Raw genomic sequence first — 19975 nt, forward strand, 5'->3', positions numbered from 1 at the left:
AGAGTGACACCTTGGGCCTTGGTCGTTTACCTGTATAGGAGGTTTTGCTGTGTTATACATAGAGCTGGTCAAATTCTGCAGAGGGCTGAATCCTATGCACTTTTTGAAGTACATGGGAGTTTTTTCTTTTTGGAATTATAAAGGGTGCTTTTTGTGTACATGCTGCAGCAGTACCTCAGACATGGAAAGTGATGCAAGAAGGCATATCTGTCAGAGACTAGGGCGCATGGAAGAGAGAGACGAGAAGCCTTGGATTGTAGCGTGCTGGCCATGCTTCTCTTTTTCTGTCAGCACTGTCTGTGCACATAAACGATGAGTGGATATCTGTGTAACTTGCTGGCCGTTCAATAGCAGGTCCATACGTGTGTATAAGGTGGGCAGCTGGACTGACGTGTGGTTGAGAGCATGGGCGCACTACAGGGATACACGGCCTTTCACAAAAAAAGCATGTGCATGGGGTTTTTAAAGGCATTATAGGTATAAGTGGCCTTTATATTAAAAAAGGGGGAAAAGAGGGCCAAAAGCTGAGTGCCTTGTTAATTTGGGGTTCAGCTTGCTTTTCAGGTTACATGCTCATGAAGGCATGTGCGCTTGATGCGTGGGCTGAAAGTCGACCTCTATGAGGGTCGTCCTCTCATCCACCTCCAGTGGGACTTGGGGAGTGGACATGGCATGTTGCATGCGCGGAAGCCTTGCTGTACTGATCCACAGCCCTAAGCATGATTAAGAACATTGATGCTAATTAACACAAGATTAAGACATGAGAGAGAATAGGAGAGAGATTAGGTGTCAGGTTTTTTGTATTACTATGGTACAAAAAGGAAACTTAATGCTTGTACATGATGTAGGCTCATGGTCAGCCCCATAGGGGTGACCTGGTCCCCTTCTAAATGAATCTATTGATGCTATAAATGAATGATGATGATCTTATGACTGACTTTCTGCTGAATACTGATTCTATGCTTATATATGTGGATTGGTACCAGTCAGCCAGCTGTTGCAGCCTGTCGGCCTGTTTGTCAGGACAAATAAACATGAATATATTATCTTAATGCTGCACTTTGCTTTGTCTGATCCCCAACACCTGCTGGCCATACTTTGCTGCTGCTGACAGGCAACTAGGTCCCCTATTGGCTGCCAACGACAGGGTGAAGCCCCCCTGTTGGCTCTCGACAGGGTTACGAACCCTTTGGTCAATGATGACCATGCTGATGATGGTGATTATGCTGCTGAACCTGATAATGCTGATCCTGATGCTGTAGACCATGCTGCTGGTTCTAATCTGGATGAAGATGATGGTTTTGATGAGGTTGATGCTTTGCTCTACTAATGATGATACCGTGTTAACTACTAAGCATGGATTAAGCTAGTTCATGCTGAAGATTAGCCATGGCACGAGCATGCACGTGACATTCCCTTCTGGTAAACTTGATGACGCGGTGGAGACTCTGTCATCCTTCCTCCCTGGACTTCTACTGAACTTCTACTGCTTATTGACTTTGGCTTTAACCGATGATATTTTGGGTCTGAACACCTTCACTCCTGATCTCCACTTTCCAAGTCTTTGATGAAGAACTGAGCATTTGTTCAATGCTGTCCTCATGCTTGCTTTCCCTCAACCTTGACACAGCGGTGGGTCACCTTCCGGAATTGATCATGCCTGTTGCTAGGCCTTTGGAAATGATCTGAGGGCTTACTGAGGTACTAGGTCTGCGTACCTACCCTTAGAGATTGCTTCCTCTAGCTTCGCTTGTTTGCAGACCACTCCATCTGCTACTCTGCTGCAGCCTTCCTGCTGGAACTATGCACCTTCCTTGGGACATAGCTTAGTGGGCTGAGCGTGAATGCTCTGATACCAATGTTGCATGTGTGGAAGCCTTGCTGCAGCTGTACTGATCCACAACCCTAAGCATGATTAAGAACATTGATGCTAATTAACACAAGATTAAGACAGAGGATAGAGAAGAGGAGAGAGATTAGGTGTTAGGTTTTCTGTATTACTATGGTACAAAAAGGTAACTTAATGCTTGTACATGATGTAGGCTCATGGTTAGTCCCATAGGGGTGACCTGAGCCCCTTCTACATGAATCTATTGATGCTATAAATGTGCTAGACTTGTCGCCCACACAAGGATCTCATATGGGGAGTCTTTTAGTGGTATGGGACGCTAGAATATGTCACATATGCAGTTACAAAGCTATGAATTATTTATCAGTAACATGGACTAGCCGATTCTAGAATATGAGTATACTACGGTTGCAATGGATTTTTGAAATTTATGGATATCTCATGGATTGAGGATTTTTCTATGGATTTCGATTGGCGGCCGAAATGCCTGTAAAACTATCTGTCGGAGACATGTTTATGGAGAATCAGGATCTCTATGCCTGTGATTTATTGATATCTTATGTTATACTGCACACATGGAAGAGTTGGTGACTCTAGTGAGTGAGTATTTGAACTCATGGAAGAGTTGGTGACTCTGTCTAGTGAGAGGAGTTGGTGACTCCATCTAGTGAGAGGAGTTGATGACTCTGATCTCTCACTATCTGAACTCATGTGATCATGGAAGAGTGGTGACTCTGTCCAGTAAGTATTTCATGAACTCATGGAAGGGTTTGCGACCCTAGTGAGTGACTTCGGGTTGGTGACCCTGTGAACTCATGCAAGAGTTTTTTTTTTTTTTCCAAGAAAAGATCCTTTCATTAGTTATATAAAAACGCCCGTAGGGCTACAAAAGATCTCTCCTGCTCATAAGAGAAACAGAGCAGTGAATACAGCATGGCAGCCCGGGAGACTCTCCCTAGGTGCTGCAAAATACAAGCATCAGTACAAAGGACCGAGAGGCTAAATCATACAATAGGGGGGGGAAGAGCCAAACAGGTGGCCTGTAGTGCCAACGGGGGGATCCCGTGTGTAAGGTGTAGAAGGGGCCACAGCGCCAAGTGGTGTGAAAGGCCTGGCGCCGCAAGATTGCCTCATCCGAGTCTCCCCGGATGCGGTCGTACTGTCCTCGCAGGGTGTGGATCAACTCCTGCCAAATCCCCCGTACAGTCTCTGCTGGTGGCTCCAATCTCCCCTCAAAGGCCGTAAAGCACCGGGCCCTCCAGGTGAACCAGATGGTGAGGTTGCTGAGGAGCTCCCATCGTAAATCCCGCTCCTGTGTCCAGCTGGCGGACGAGAAATCCGGTGCTGGAACCAGGCGAGGCTGGCCTCTAATAAATCTGATGGCCTGACTGCCCTGCTCCATCTCATAGCCCATAGCAGGCCCTGACGAAGTCGACCAAGCAGCGGCACCCCACGTAAACATACCCTCTGGAGAGAGGGGAGCCAGAATACGCAGCATCCGCAGCCAAATCTGCTGCGCCTGAGGGCAATCCCAAAGGCAGTGTCTCTGTGTCTCCATAGGGTGGCCGCATCGGACGCAGGCCGCCGGAAGACCGCTGTAAACAAGCCAAGTGCCAACTGCTGAGCCCCTGTGGGCGACCAGCCACTGAAAAGTCGAGATCCTGCGGGCCTGTTGACTAGCCTAGAGCCGAGCCCAAAAATCCTCCAGGAACTCTTGTGAGAGTCCCTGTAGCCGCCAATGCCCCGCTGCCGCTGGAGAGACCATCCTCCTCGCCATCAAAATATGCCGCCCCAGCCGAACAGTATACTGGAAAAAGGTAATCTCTGTGGCCTCAAGTGATGCATAAGGATCATGCCACTCGTACTCCCCGGGGTCCCACTGTAGCCGGGCCAAGGGGCGCGCTGCATATGCCCATATGCGCCAATCCGGGAGCACATCAGCAGGATTGGGGTCTATATGCCACTTCCGAGAAGCGGCGGCCACTACCCGAATCCTCTGAAAGGTGCACTCTGCAACCAAAGGCGACTCCACCTCCACTCGCTGGAGTCTGTCCTCATCCTGAATCTCATAGTAGAGGCAACTGCCATCCTCAGTGCAAGCTCTGACAGCAATCAGGATCTCCAACTGTGTAAAGGCTCCCATCCACCGTGGGGTCACTGGCTCGAGAGGCGTGAACCACTCCTCTGTGAGTGCCTCCTAAATATCATCTCTCATAATCAACCCCCCTCTGAAGTGACTCAGCCTCTCCACCTGTATCTCCTCTGGGAGACTGCAGAAGGCCTGCCAGTCTCCAAAACTATGAGCTGGGCCTGCCGCTAAAGGCCCCCAGGCTAAACGAGGCCGAGAACCCAACATATGACCCTGCTCTGTGCGAACCGCTGGGCTCCAGATGAGCGGCTGTCTGGCCCACTCCTCAACACAAGAAGGAGGTCGCTGAGAGAGCCCCGGTCTCAACAGCTCCCAAGCTCTCAAGATACTCAAAGCAAATCTGTCCTCCTCATCTCTATGAAGATCCAGCGAATCTCTGATGCCCAAGTGCCCCCTGCTGGGGGCGCCCGAGCTTGCAGCCGCTGCAAGAGGAGCTCTTTCCAAGGCTCAGCGCCTGGAAGCAACCCCCAAACAATAAGCTTCCCCAATAAGGCTCTGCTCTGATCGACTGGATCTATAATGCCCAAACCTCCCTGAGCCAGCGGAAGTGTAATAACTGCCCATGCAACCTTTGCCCGAGCTGGTTGACCGTCCCGCCCAGACCACAGAAAGTTCCTGATCAGCCTCTGTACCTGGCTGATGCAAGAGCTCGAGAAGATCCAGCAAGACGTAATGTACCACATGGTCGCTAACAGCACCTGATTTGCCACCACCACCCTCCCAGCCAAGGATAGTCGAGCTGTACTCCGATACAAAAGCTTCTTCCGAATGCTCAGAAGAAGCGGGGCAATCTGCTGCTCAGGTGACAAATCTAGGCCAATCTGGCATCCCAAATACCGCACTGCTGTGCCTGGAGGAATCCATCTAAAACCGGGGTCCGGGCTCCATGCCGGAGTGGGAGCACTACTGATCCAAAAGGCCACTTTCTTGCGCCAATTGATCAATGCTCCCGAAGCTGCACTAAAAACCTGGAGCGACTGCTCTGCCCGAAGAAGATTGGCCTCTTGGCCATGCAAAAATAAGCCCGTGTCGTCTGCAAACTCAGCATCAAGCAGGTCCTCCCCCCGGACTGGGAGCTGGAGTCCTCTCAAACCAACCTCCTCTGCCGTCAAATACATGCTCATAGCCTCCGCAAAGAAGAGAAAAAGAAAGGGGGCGAGAGGACACCCCTGACGGACTGATCTGGTCAGCTCAAAACTCGGCCCCCGTCCTCCTGCAATCAACACCTGGTTGCGAGCTGTGGAATACAGAGCCGCCACCCCTCTGATCCATCCTGGCTCAAAGCCCAGGCGAAGCATAGTGCCCTCTAAGAAACCCCAATCAACTCTATCGTATGCCTTCTCAAAATCGAGAAGCATCACGACCAAGTCCTCGCCAAGAAATCTAGCTCTGGCCGTTGCCTCCCAGAAAGTAAAGATGTTGTCAAGGATACTGCGCTCCTTGACAAATCCTGTCTGAGTAGCATGAATCAACTCCCCCAGGAAGGGCTGGATCCTCAAACTCAAGGCCTTTGCTAAGACCTTGTAGACAGTATTGAGGATCGTAATAGGCCTCCAATGCCGAATATCATCTGATACTCCCTCCCCCTTGGGGATAAGATAGATCAAGCCCTCTGAAAAGCTCTGCGGCATCACCCCAGTGTCCAAAACATGCTGAAAGCCCCTGCGGAGGCCTGGCCCCAAAAGGTCCCAATAGCGCATAAAAAAGGCCGGCGTCAGTCCGTCCTCCCCTGGGCAACTATGTCGCGGCATGACCCGAACTCATGCAAGAGTTGGTGACTCTAGTAAGTTAATATCTAGACTCATGGAAGGGTTGGTGACCCTGGTGAGTGAAGCCTCGTGGAAGGGGAAACCCTGCCGAGCATGTATGGTTTCATGGAAGGGTCATTGCCTTGGTGAACCATATGGACATGTGAAGCATGTTTGGCTTGGACATGCGTATGGATCATAGGGGTGGTACCCTTATGCAGTCTAATGGCATGGCAAGATGTTTTGTGGCTATGTATTCTGCTTACTTTTCTTTTGCAGGTACTTAAAGCTACTTATGGATTTATGGATATTTGGGATACAGTTGGCTCTTGTTCTTGTGTCTACTTATTATCTGGCTTATGGATTTATGGATATTTGGGACACAATTGGCTCTTGTGCATGTGTCTGGTTATTATCAGAGTTGTTGACTTAGGATATGGATATAGTTTGTTTCTTGATAGGTTGGCTCTTGTGCGGATGTTACCATTTGGTCCCTTCACTAGTCTTGATCAGTGTTTCACACACTGAGCAGAGCCAAGGTGTGAACGGGGATTTTTCCATAGAAGAAAGCTAAAGCATCTATCGACGAAGTTTGCCTTGAAAGATGGCCACACAGCAAAAGCATCATGGGATTTTATTCATCAAAGTGACTTATAATGTTTATAAGTCGGTGTGTTCACATATCATTAAAGACGGGTTGGACATATTATTATTTTGGGCATGGAAAGGTGGACAAAAGGAGGCACCTAGATGAAACTTGGACATCAAGCCAGGAAAAGCATAAAAATTGATATTTTTGGGCTAATTTTTGGAGTACAAGCCAAGAAAAGCATAAAGTAGTTATTTTGGGCCAACCCGGTTATTTTTGGCAAAAAGGGGAAAAGCACTTCAAATATAGCTAGTCGACTTCATTAAAAGGAGTTGGGGGCTTCTCTTTTTGCCATGCGCATCCTTCTTGGAGTTTTTCTCTCTCTTTTGCTGGCCGACTCCTTGCGCTGGCCGTACAACAGCTCCTGGTGATGATCTCTTGCACTGGCCGTAGAGCAGGTAGTTCTCTCTCTATTATGGCCTTGTCATGTTTATGGAGCAGATTTTGGGGCTGCTTTGAGAGCTCTTTTGGGGCTGATTTATGGCTCAGTTTTGGGGCTGGTTTGGCACGGAATTCAAGGCTATTTTGGGCTCCGTACTGGGCTGTTTCATGGATTGATGATGAGCTGATTATGGGACTGTTTTGAGAGAGTTTTTTAGATGGCTTTTTGGTGCTGTATCTTGGCACCAGATAATTATCTGGGCAAGATTTGTGCTGATGCTTTGTGGAAAATCCGGTGCTGTATGCACCCGCACCTTGGTATCTTGTAAAAGCCTCTCTCCGGCTCAGTCTGGTGTTTATTTTATTGTTTATGGATCCTCCGCTGCTGTGTCTGGCATTTGAAGTGTTGGTCTATTATTATTGTTGTTCCGGGAGTTTCCCTTCGTTTGACAAAATGAATGATGATGATCTTATGACTGACTTTTTGCTGAATACTGATTCTATGCTTATATATGTGGATAGGTACTAGTTGGCCAGCTGTCGCAGCCTGTCGGCTTGTTTGTCAGGACAAATAAACATGAATATATTATCTTAATGCTGTGCTTTGCTCTATCTGATCCCCGACACCTGCTGGCCATTTCGCTGCTGCTGACAGGCAAGGTGCCCTATTGGCTGCAGATAGCAAGGTGAAGGCCCCCTGTTGGGTGCTGACAGGGTTCCCAACCCTTTGGTCAATGATGGCCATGCTGATGATGGTGATACTGTTGAACCTGATAATGCTGATCCTGATGCTGTCGACCGTGCTGCTGGTTCTAATGCAGATGACGATGATGGTTCTGATGTTGAAGATGAGGTTGATGCTTTGCTACTGATGATGATTCTGTCCTAACTACTGCACTAAGCAGAGATTAAGCTAGTTCATGCTGAAGATTAGCCATGGCACGAGCGTGCACGTGATATGGCATGATCCAGATGACAGTGAGGAGACTTCTAGTACCCCCTTCTTTGCCTACAGCACACGGTTCGGCCGTAGGATTCAGATGACAGAGGTTGAGGGCACGGCACCCTCACCCGCCAAAACAACAGAGTCCATCTGGGCATCTGGCTCGATAATATTCATACCCTCCATGGATAGTGTGGGAAACTTTAGGGTGGCTCAAACCGCATGCCGAAGCACCAAGGGGCCGTAGGGACTATGAGGTTGGGCCTGCCAAAGGATCTGAAGGATCAGTGGGCCTAGCGGGAATCTAGATGCATGGAGCAGGATCGTGACGAGGCAACGGTCTCCAGAACGTCGTGACTCGTCATACCACCAATTTTGAGGCATGGTACCTGTGCGGGTTTGGCGGTGCACTGACAGGTGTGTGGAAAATTGTTGATGGCGGATGTGTGGATGATTGTTGTGAGCTATGAGGTGAGGGTGTTGAGAGATGCAGATGGGTCTACATCCAAGAGACAACAATAGAGCTGATTTGCATAGATAAGATCACAATCATGGGTGAAATGGATCTGGGTGTAGTGTAAGTTGGGGGGTGCTTGTGGTGAGGTAGGTGTTGTGCAGATGAGGGTGAAGGCGAGGTAAACTGTGGGCGGCACCCAGCGGGCATGGTGGGATGGTAAAGTTAGGTATCAGCGAGGCTAGTTCCGGCGATCCCATAAGATAATTGATTGTGTTGGAGCTCCGCTTATACGGAAAACTAGTAAGCCCTCCTGATGCAAGCCATCATACCATCCTATTACAAATAGCAAGGTTGTGGTGTGAACCAAGCTGTGGAGGCATCTCCCATATAAAGTGATGTCTCCATCGTCATGTGAAATCCGTTGTAGCCATGTGCCATCTTGGTCTATCGCCTGCAACCTGATAGGGTCCTCAAAATCATACATTTGTATTTGCTCACTCTTGGTCCTACCATTGAAGTCCCCAAGTAAGAGGACCTCACCTAGTCCCAAGAAGTCAGTGATATCCTCAGAGAGAGCTGTGTATGGAGACTCCTTTAGTCCTGTGGGGCATATCGTGAAGAATCCGGGATGAAATAGCATACTGCCAAATAGATGCATCTCGAGGTTGTAATGTATAACTGAACCCACATGTAGCGGGCTTCCTCATCCCTCTTGACTATGCTAACCATGGGCTGTAAGTGTGTCCTGAGTAAAACGACCACTCCTCCTGATCCCCTCACCCCTCCCCTCACCCCTCCTGCTGTTCAGGTCTCCCCCGGTAAGCTGACTCCCACTGGTATTCCGATACATGTGGTAGTCCCCTCTCCTGGCTCTTGTGCATCTCTGTGTAGAAGATGATGTCTCATCTTGAATCCCCCAATGTTTGACAACAGAGTCTCGTTGTAGTTCAAGATCGCCATCCTCAGATGTGCGGTCCCATAAACCACGTGTCCTTGTTTGGGACGTCTGTGTGATGATGAACTTGCCATCTCTATAAACTGCCCACTTCCCCGCCTTACGGGCTTCAAGCACTTGTGGTATGCTCATTTTCCTATGCTCCACGAGAGAGAGAGGGAGAGAGAGAGAGAGCTCTGTCATCCCAACAAAATGAAAAAGTACTGAACTAAAGAGCTGAATTTGGGTGTGCAATAAATACAATGAGTGGGGGAGGGGATGGAGCTCTACTACTAGGAGAATGCAAAGCTATATGCATGGAGTATACAATCATGATATGCAACCTTAACATACTGGGGGTATAAAATGGTATACATCAATGAAGGGGGTGTCCACAGCTCCCTGAAGAACATGCCTGGGTCTGCTCTGAAGCGAGCTAGTCGCTCCGCACCCTCTCTGTGAAACTGAGCTTTGATCTTTGTCATCTCTCTCTGGTATAGGCGTGGTGTCCGAAAGCCAGGTGTCCTCTGTCTCCTGCGGGCTCTGAGTGTCTCTGCTCTCTGGAGAGTAATTCCCTGCCGTGTAGGGGCTGGGAGTGGGATGGATCTCTGAAAAAATGTAGTAATATGTGTCTGTCGTCCCCCCTCTGGAGCTGTCTGAGCCTGTAATGATGTCTCTCTGTGACGCTGTATGTCTAGAATGAATCTCCCCAGTATGCGCTGGTCTGCTGCCTCAAAGATCTGGCGTAGGGAATGTGGCTCTCTGAATAAAATGGGATATCTCTCTCTGATGGCTGTATATGCTCTGCATTTGCATACATAATGCTCCTCACTCTCCACCTCCCCTCTGCACAATCTGCATACCCTCTCCTCTCGGGGGATCCGTGCTGCTCTGCCAGTCTCGATCTCCAATCGATGTGATGAAACTCTAAGCTGACCAAAAGCCACTCGGGAGCCGTGTGGTAAAAAGCCCTCCATGTATCTAGGCCTCTCTATAAATCCATCATCAGTGATACTCATGAAGTGATCTCTGTAGTATAGCATCTTCGGTGGAAGAGGCTGTGTAGGCGATATCCATGTCTCTCGTGTATAGAGCTGCCATAGATCCTGTCTCAATACTCTGTTCCTCTCACTATGAGAGAGACGGATATGTGGTGCATCCCTGTCATACTGGAATGGTGGTAGATGATCCATGTCTAGGCCATGCTGTGAGAACCAATGTGTGACCTGTGCATACCATGATCCTCTGTCTCCTGCCTCAGCGAGCTGTCTAGATGCCTCAAAAGCTCTGTATGACAATCTATCCTGTGGCATCTCTCTGAGTCTGTCTAGCAGGCATATAGTCTGGAATATGGCCTCTACCATCATAGGAGGCGCAGCAAACTCTGCTCGGATAATGTCATGAGGTACTGACGGTTTGTTGCGTATCATGCGTGCCATCATGAGGGCCTGTGGTCTCTCTATCTGTGTCCACCAATGGGTAGCAAGGCCTGGCGCCCATACCGCTGCTCCATACATCAATGCCGGTGTGACTAATGTGTCAAATAGCCACCCCTTCGTCCGGGGCTCCTGAAAATGCGCCTGGTGGCACTATCTCTCTAGCATAGCCAATGCTACATATCCCCGTGTCAATCTAGCTCTGGCTGCTGAACCCATGGTGAAGCGTGTGGCTGCTGTAGAGAAGGTAACCCCTAGGTACACGTATGATGTCACCACCTCCACCTGGCGTCCTGTGAGAGTGAATGTCAGCTGACTCCTGCCCTGTCTCGATGTATGAAAGACCATAACCTTGGTTTTCCCAAGGTTCACAATAAGACCCCTCTGTGTGCATAAATCATGGAGTGCATGTAGATGCTGTTGTAGACCTCCTGGAGACTCAGACACTAATACAATATCATCAGCATAAAGCATAATATGTACTGAGGTACCTGCTAGATCAACTCCATCTCCGAGAGAGAGAGAAATGAAATGATGTACTGAGGTACTTGCTAGATCAGCTCCATCTCCGAGAGAGAGAGAAATGAAATGATATATTAACGTCCTCAAAAGGCCAAAATGACCTATGAGACCAAAAAGGTTACAACAATTGGTGGATCTGATACAATGTCTGTGTAAGAAAAGCTAATACAACTAAACAACTAACTGAAACTGAAACAACAACTATGAGGAAAAGTAAGGTACTAGGAGCTCCTAATGGATAACATTTGGGAAGGAAAACTCCAGCAACAAAGGTAAGCATCATATACATCACTATCCAAAGATGTCTCTCATCGGTCGATGGCGGATATCCTCAATGTCCTCCATGGTGAGTACTCTGAGTGGACGTCTCCCATGCCGTGCTAGTATGGTCATGATCCTCTGTTGTAGTCTCCACCGGTGTCGAGATGGGCCTCTCATCTTGGGGCGCCTGGACCGCCCCAGCTCTATAGCCCGATCAATCAGTGTACCTTTGGTGCGGCTATACTCTGGGGCTAGCTGCAATGCTTGCTGGCCTGACTGCTCAATCTCTGGTCGAAAGAAGTCTGTAATCTGCCTCTGTAGGTGTCTCTCCCTCTCTGATCCCCTCTCTCTCAAGAGACCCTCTCTATGTCTACGCAGCTCCAACAAGTATAATCCGAGGCATCTCTGATCCTGGTATCTCGTGACTCTGGAAAGTGGTCCGAAACCCTCTCTGAACAAGCAGTGAAAACGGCCTCGTATCTCATAATATACTGGACAGTGACATATGTAATGTAACTCTGTCTCTGGCTCCATTTGGCACAACTGACAAATCCTGGCCTCAGCGGGTGTCAAAGAGCCAGAGCTTTGTTCGAGGTTCCTGAAACAGAACTTGCGAACACATCCTCTCTAGTCTCCCCAATGCTGCATAAACTCTAGTCAATCTGGTCTCCGTTGCTCTCCTCAAGGAAAATAGTGGGCCACTAAAAACCACACCAAGGTAAGTATATGCATCTGTATACTCCACTGTCTCCTGACCATATGTAAAGGTGGGTACTGACCTCCTAACCCACTGTGTTGTGGTGTTAAACACCATCACCTTGGTTTTACCAAGGTTAATAGACAATCCACTGTCCTGTGCAATGCATCCAAATGACGCTGCATCCCCTCTGGAGAATCTAAGATCAGCACAATATCATCAGCATACAATAACAGCAGAATCCATGTCCCTGCTAGCGGTGCTCCTCTGTCACCCTCCCGCTCTACATAGTCCGAAACCTCATCCACATACATCCCAAATAAGGTGGAAGAAAGGGGGCAGCCCTGTTTCACCCCAATAGTGGAGTGAACCATCTCAGATATACCCTGAGTAGTACGTACCTGCCCCACAACTGTCCTGTATAAAGCCATGATTCCCCAAATCAGCTCTGTGGGCACTCCCATGTCCTGTAGTTTGCGCATCAGTCTGGCTCTCGGTACTGTGTCAAAAGCTTTGCGGAAATCCACAAAGCAACAATAAATCCTCCTGCCATATAATCTTCCCTCCTCAATAATAGCTCTGAGTGTCAAGATATGGTCAAGAGTGGAGAAACCTCTCCTGAACCCTGCCTGCCCTGATGCACGTATGCCCTCTCTCTCTGCCCATCTACTCAACTCCTGCTCAAGAATAGATGCATATAATCTAGCCAATGTGTGACCAATCATGATGGTATGATAATTCCTAGGAAGCGTGGGATCCCTTGACTTGAAGATAGGCACAATCATGGACATATTCCAAGTCTCAGGAAAACCCTCACACATGGCTCGGTTAAACATCATAGCAATAAGCTCTGCAAGCATATCTCTGGCATGAATAAAGTGCTCTGCTACCAAACCATCATGATCATATGCTCTCCCAGTCCTCATCCTGTCAATAGCTTTCCTTACCATCTCAGCAGTAAAGAAAGCATGTGTCTCTGGGCATGGCTCCGATGGGTCTGGCAGGGGCGGCTGTCCTGGTGCTGTGTACAGGGATGCTGCATACTCACCCCAAATCTCTGTGGAGGTAATGGCTGGTGATGGTGAATGCTCATGGAATAGGCTCCATGCCTCGCCTGAGTCCTGACTCATAAATAACTGATACAAATCCCTCTCTAACTGAGCAAGATAAGCCCTCTTCTTCCGTCGCACTAGGCGCCGGAAGGTAATCCGTGACTGTCTGTGAGTGGTAACACCCATGAGCACCTCTCTCTGTAATCTGATCCTCATCTCTCTGCACTCCTCATCATACCAGATGTTCTGGGGCATGTTCCCAGATCGTCTCCGTGTAGGTTGACTATGGGGATATGCCTCTGATGCTGCAGCATGAAGCGTCTCTATCAATATCTGAGTGAGCTCATCTAATGGCCGTCCCGGCTCCTCGGCACATAAGCGTCTGTATATCTCATCTGTGTACACGGTGTCAGTCTCCCTTGTAAAGGTATAACGAGTGTGCCTGTCCCAATGGAGCGGTGCTGAACTGAAATGTGAGAGTGAAGGACAAGATAGCATGATCCACTGCTACTCCAACCGGACTAGTGCCTACCATAAAATCCTGAAAAGAGGGAATGAGACTGGGCTGAGCCATAACATAGTCCAGTGTACTAGCACCATGCTGATCTGGAAAGCTAGTGAAACCGCCCGCTGTCGGGAATCTCTATAGGCCATTCAGGATGGCCAATCCATGTGCAGTCCCCATGTCTATCAAATACCGCCCATACATAGTATGTTCCTCATCCTGTGAGAGTCTAGATAGGCCCATATCCCTAACATCAAGCTCCCTCAACATCTCCTCTGAGGTATCATATCCTCTAAGAGAGAGAGAGAGAGAGAGAGAGAGAGAGAGAGAGAGAGAGAGAGAGAGAAAAGAAAGAAAGAAAGAAAGATTTTATTAACGTCTTCCAAAAGACCGAACTCGGCCTATGAGACAAATCGGAGTACCTGTATGGGGTATCCTCTGTCATCCCAACAAAATGAAAAAGTACTGAACAAAAAAAAAGCTGAATCTGGGTGTGCGGGGGATGGAGCTCTACTACTAGGAGAAAAATGCAAAGCTATATGCATGGAGTATACAATCATGATATGCAACCTAGCTAGCTCCATCCTGTACCATACTGGGGGTATAGAATGGTATACACATGGGGGTTAAGTTGAAGAAGAGGTTGTTGAATGTCAAGTCACCCTTGATGAAAATTTCTACATAAGATTTATTTACTAACACAAGATGATGTTAAATTAATAAAATTGGTTAGTGGAGTGAATCATACTACCACTTTGTCATTCTATGGACGTTAATGGTTGGTTGACACCATGTAGGATGATGTCAATGCGAGGTAGTTGTAGGCTCATAGTAACCTTGGGCTTGAAGCGAACTAGCCAAATCTGCGCTGGTCTGCAAACTCCATGATCTGGCGGAGTGAGGGATGTCCACTGAAGATGGTGGTGTATCTCTATCTAATGACACTATATGCTCTGCATCTGCATACATAATGTTCCTCACTCTCAACCTCCTCCTGGCATAGTCTGCATATCCTCTCTGCTCTAGGGATCCGTGCTGCCCTCAATCTCAAGCTGGTGTGATGACACTTTGAGCTGGCCAATTGCCACTCGGGCACTGTGAGGCATGTACACATCCATGTATCCAGGTCTCTGTATGAATCCATCCGTTGAGATACGCATAAACTGATCTCTGTAGTATAGCATCTTCGGCGGTAGAGGCTGACTGGGTGTAATCCAAGTCTCTTGAGTGTATCGCTGCCATAAATCTTGCCGAAGGACTCTGTTCCTCTCACTGTGAGAGAGCTGGATGTGTGGTGCATGTATATCATACTGGAAAGGTGGCAGGTGATCTATGTCAAGACCATGCTGAGTGAGCCACTGTATCATCTGTGAATACCATGATCTCCTATCTCCACTCTCTGCTTGCTGCCTGGACGCCTCAAAAGCTCTATGTGAGAGTCGATCTGATGGCATATCTATGATCCTTTGTATGAAGCAGATCGGCTGGAAGAGGCTCTCTACTAGTATGGGAGGTGCAGCAAACTCCGTCCGGACAATGTCATGTGGGACGGAGGGTTTGCTGTGGATCATCCGTGAGAGCATGAGAATCTGAGGCCTCTCTATCTGAGACCATGTGGAGGTGGCGAGCCTAGGTGCCCATACTGCTACAACATACATCAAAGCAGGGGTGACCAGTGTGTCAAACAACCACCCCTTCATGCGGGGCTCTTGATAGTGTGCCTGGTACACTGTCTCTCTAGCATGGCCAGAGCTGCATACCCTCGTGTGAGTCTATCCTTAGTTGCTTGTGCCATAGTAAATCTTCCTGGCGGAGTCGTAAATGTAATCCCTAGGTACACATATGAGTCTACCACCTCTACTTGTCCTCTTGCTAGTGTGAAGATGGCCTGTCGTTGAACCGGCCCTGAGGTGTGGAAAGTCATGGCCTTGGTTTTCCCAAGGTTCACTGTAAGCCCCCTGTGTGTCTAGAAGTCGTCGAGTGCATGGAGATGGTGCTGTAGTCCCATCTGCGACTCAGAGACCAGAATAATATCATGTGCATATAGCATAGTGTGGACTGTGGTACCTGAGATGTCTACCCCGTCCCCACCACCGTGACCAATGAAGTCAGCCACCTCATCGATGTACAGCCCAAATAGTGTAGGAGAGAGTGGGCATCCTTGCTTCACACCTATGGTGCTAGCAATAACATCAGATAGCCCCCCGGGGCATCGTATGCGCCCGATGACCTGCTCATATCCCCAATGATTGCAGGCGCTGGAAGAGTCTCTCTCGTGGCACCGTGCCAAATGCTTTGCGGAAATCCACAAAGCAGCAGTATAATCTCTTCTCCCGCGCCCTAGCTTGGTCAATCAGACATCTCAGAGTGAATATATGGTCAATAGTGGAGAAAGCTCGTCGGAATCTAGCCTGCCCTAGAAGAGTTGGATTAGCATTAATCTAATTTGCTTAGTGTTAATGCTTCGGCACGCATGTAACAACAATCTTCTCCTCTTTGGCATAGGGGGTAGTTTGGGTGCATTGTGGCACTATTGTACAATATCTAGGCTGCTATGTGGAGTCCCGACCACCTCAGAGCAGCAGTTCTCCTGCTTCCTCTTGGTCAGCACTAGGCAATTACTTTTTTATGAAGGACCACTCATCATCTGCCTTGCAAAGTGAGTAGTTGTGTTGTTTGGGATTTTCATTTTTACAGACCAGGGACAAACCACACCCCCCCCCCTCCCTTTTCCCTTTGATTAGGAGGATAGATTGGTAATGGGGTATACCATGGCCCTTAAGTATGGTCCTCTGGGACTTCGGAAGGCACCCGTGGAAAAATAGCCATACCTTGAGGAAAGTTCAGTTTATTGCATCTGAAGAGATGGGTGGAGCACATACAAACAGCTTGGCCCTAAAGGATGCCCTACTAGTATGTAGATGATGGCATTGGTTATGTGTGGAGGCTGAGTAGGTATGCACAAGGACACACGGCTTCGCTTAGGGCACTATCCACTGGGCAGTGGAAATAAGACATATGATAACCCTTGAGGTTCCCTGAGCATAATTGCCTTAGTTTAAGGAAGCTACTTATTACTTCCAATAAATGCGGCACTTCGTCAAAGTATGCACCACCATTACCAAGATGCCTTGAGCAGACAACGATACTGCCTTTGGTTTAGCCAAATAGGTATAAACAAGGACAGGTTTCATGCCACCAACATGCACGGCCAAAGCTACATCAGACAAGGCTCTTTCACATGGGGAATCTAGAAAATGTCAAAGGATACCTTTAAAAGCAGTCCTCCCTCAGTTTGGAGCAGCAACGCATTACCTTCACCAAGACATGGCACATCTCGAGAGTGGTGTGGGCCTTTCCACCTCATGTGTGTGTGGCTCTTAAAACATAGAATTTAGGATAAGTCTTAGTATTCAAGAATTTTTTGTGCTTCAATCTTGTGTGTGTATGTTTTACTGAACAAGTCTTTTGGTTGTTCGTGTTAGGTGGTGCTGTTAGGAAGGCTGCATCACAGGAACTTGGTCAATCTTGTTGGGTTTTGTGCCGAAAAAGGTCATCATATATTAATATATGAGTTCATGAGTAATGGCAGCCTGGCAGAACTGCTTTATGGTATGTTTGAGTGAGCAGACTCCTGCATATGACAACTGCTCAAATTGCCCAGTTTCTCGTAGAGGTGATCTATGTCTGTATTTCTATGCAGGTGATGAACGAGAAACCTTATCTTGGGACTCAAGAGTCCGAATTGCTCAAGATATTGCAAGAGGGATTGAGTATCTTCATGAAGGGGTGCTGAAGACTCCCTATGCTCTTCTGCCTTGTGCAATGTCTCTATTGCTAGACAAAAGACTAAGAATCTGAAGGATTGCATTGACAAAAGATACTTGGCATATGGGTTTTCAACACATTTTTGATGTAAGTACTGCTATATTATTGCAGGCAACACCACCTGTGATACATCGAGATATAAAGTCTGCTAACATCCTATTGGATGCTTCTATGAAAGCAAGGGTATGAGATCAATCTGACTCCTGTCTTGTTTGGTTGTGGTCTTTTCTTGGTTGTGGTGTTTTCTGGTGTTTTTTGCCATTATATGTGTGAGTCAGGCTGGTTTCCGATATCCCCTGCCTGCTACTGTCTCATGGGCAGGGGATAAATGCCTGTCCATCAATGATGGGCGGCCTAGATGGGCCACCTGCTGAAGGGCAGAGGGATATCTGTAATGGGCCTACGAAAGCAGGTGGCTGTAGTGTGCTGCTTCCTTAATGAGTTTAGAAATTCCACAAGAGTTGACAATTCCACTATTGATTTTGTTGCCTCTCAGGTGGCGGATTTTGGTCTATCCAAGGAAGTCAGTGCAGATTATCCAAATTCTGGTGTGAGAGGAACATTTGGTTACGTTGACCCCGAGTACATCTCCACAAACCAATTCACTCTTAAGAGTGATGTCTACAGTTTTGGGATTTTGCTGTTTGAGCTGATAACAGCCAGGAACCCACAGAAAGGTCTTATGGACTATGTTGGGCTGGTAAGGCAGTCCATCCCCCTACAGGTAGTGCATTCTACTGGTGACTAATGCATGTTTTATCACCTTCTTGAAGCTGATTGCTGTGCAGGCTTTGCTGAGTGTTGAGGGTGAGGAGGGCTGGGAGGAGATTCTGGATGATAGGATCAGTGGAAAGGTAAATACGGCAGAGCTTTGGGCTTTGGCCACCCTTGCAAAGCAGTGTGTGAGTCCCAGTTCACACAGTCGGCCAAACATGAGAGAGGTCTCGCAACAGCTTTTGCGGCTGGGAGTCAGGAGGAATAGCAGCCGCAATGATAGAAATAGAGTGTCGGTTGATGATTCAGTTCAAGCTGTCAGGGTTGCTGAGCTCCAACGAGCTGATTTGAGCCGCCTTGCCAGCATACCAGAACGGTTAGAAGTGTGACTAAAAGTGTGTTTAGGTCAGAAGCTGGACAAGGTGGTGATTGGTTGAAGGGACAGGTCTGGACCTGGTCCTTTGTGCCGTGTAATTTATGAAGGCTGGTCAGCAGTACCGGCTAATGTAGTGCCCGGTCCTGGGAGCTTTCCCTAGTAAGGATGCTTGTTTCTCAACAAGCTGCCAAACAGAAAAAGGGTTTTGTAAATTAATTCAAATGGTAGAACCAGTCTTGAGAAGTTTTTGTTGTGAAATGTACCAGTAGCCCAAAATTTTAGAGGGGGCATTTTAACCAGAAAAGGTTTTTTCCACCCACCTTACCACCATAGCTAAATTGGACCTTTTGCAAATGGTCACACCTCCCAAAAAGTCCAAGTGAAGCTTTGTTCATGCATGTAATGGAGTAAGTGCCACTTTGCTTGCAACAATGATACAAACTTTTTGTTATGAACTCAAATACTATATGGGTTTCGACATATTTCTCCTCAAAGCTAAGGCAATTAAATACTTTTAGGCTGCTGCTGGTATTTTTAGAAATGAAGATTGTGCCAAGTACTTGAATTCTTTATGCCACCACTTAACTTTATATCAGAATTTGGTAGTCTCTTTTAGACTCACAAATGCTCCTTTCATCTTTAACAAGATGATAGACTGCATGTTTCAAAGCCATTGAAAGTTCATCGGTACATTCTTTGATGAATTCTGGTGTTCTCTAAGACAAAAGAAGAGCATCATGCTCGCTTAGCCATTGTGTTTGAAAATCGTAGCAAACATAAGCTCTACATCAATGGCAAGAAGAGCGAGTTTTTTTCTCTAAGGATGCCATTTGTATGAATCCCTCATAGGCCAAAGCTAATAAAAAAAATTTCTTGAGCTGAAATTTGTGCATGAAGTCCAAAGCATCCTTGGGTTATGCACATACTACAAGAGGTTCATAGCATACTTTGCACACATTGCTTTTCCATTGCATGATCTTACAAAGAATAAGCCCATGTTTAAGTAGAAAGCAATTGGACATACAACCTTTCAGAGACCAAAAAGGCCTTGTGCTCATAATCCCAAACTTGCATAAGCCTTTTTGGGGTTGAATGTGATGCATGTGGGGATTGTTTATTGTACACAATTAATCTATTGTCATGTTATGCTAAAGACACAAGTGATAAGGATTGACATTGAGGACTAGTGAACTTGTTGCATTGACACAAATTGCATAAACTCTTTCTCTCTTTCTTTATTTGTCTTGGCGTCCAAGTTTACACATGGGTTGTATGTAACGTCTTTTTGGTCTCATATACCCTTTGGGTCATTACTAGTTGTTAATATCTCTTTGGTCTTGTAGACCTCGAGTAGACGTTAATATTTTTTTTTCCTTTTTTTTCTTTCCTCCCTCTTTCAATCAAATGCTTAGCCCATTTCTAGTTTACATCGGGATATAGACACACACTTTTTGCAAATCTTGTTTGCACATTA

General features: G+C 47.4%; 2 protein-coding genes across 2 annotated transcripts in view; one reads left to right on the forward strand and one right to left on the reverse strand.

The window, feature by feature from the left end:
* The window catches only part of LOC147612037 (calcium/calmodulin-regulated receptor-like kinase 1), a 47366-nt gene extending 28414 nt beyond the window's left edge, over positions 1-18952 (forward strand). Inside the window, exons 4-8 of the mRNA XM_086783874.1 lie at positions 17069-17195; positions 17287-17372; positions 17523-17594; positions 17908-18111; positions 18200-18952. Of these exons, the coding sequence (XP_086640000.1) occupies positions 17069-17195; positions 17287-17372; positions 17523-17594; positions 17908-18111; positions 18200-18514 (804 nt within the window). The 3' untranslated portion in view covers positions 18515-18952. The remainder of the gene's footprint in view (positions 1-17068; positions 17196-17286; positions 17373-17522; positions 17595-17907; positions 18112-18199) is intronic.
* On the reverse strand, positions 9295-10766 carry LOC147612038 (uncharacterized). Its single transcript, XM_086783875.1, has one exon. It carries the CDS (start codon positions 10625-10627, stop codon positions 9404-9406), a length of 1224 nt encoding a protein of 407 aa, XP_086640001.1. The 5' UTR covers positions 10628-10766; the 3' UTR covers positions 9295-9403.
* Positions 18953-19975: the final 1023 nt, after the last annotated feature.

This window comes from Cibotium barometz, chromosome 46 (genome assembly GCF_041138505.1).
Source record: "Cibotium barometz isolate CiBa-2024 chromosome 46, ASM4113850v1, whole genome shotgun sequence".
Classification (NCBI taxonomy): domain Eukaryota; kingdom Viridiplantae; phylum Streptophyta; class Polypodiopsida; order Cyatheales; family Cibotiaceae; genus Cibotium; species Cibotium barometz.

Coding starts and splice junctions, on each gene's coding strand:
- LOC147612038 (XM_086783875.1), bottom strand. CDS start 10,627: ATGTATGGAGCAGCGGTATGGGCGCCAGGCCTTGCTACCCATTGGTGG.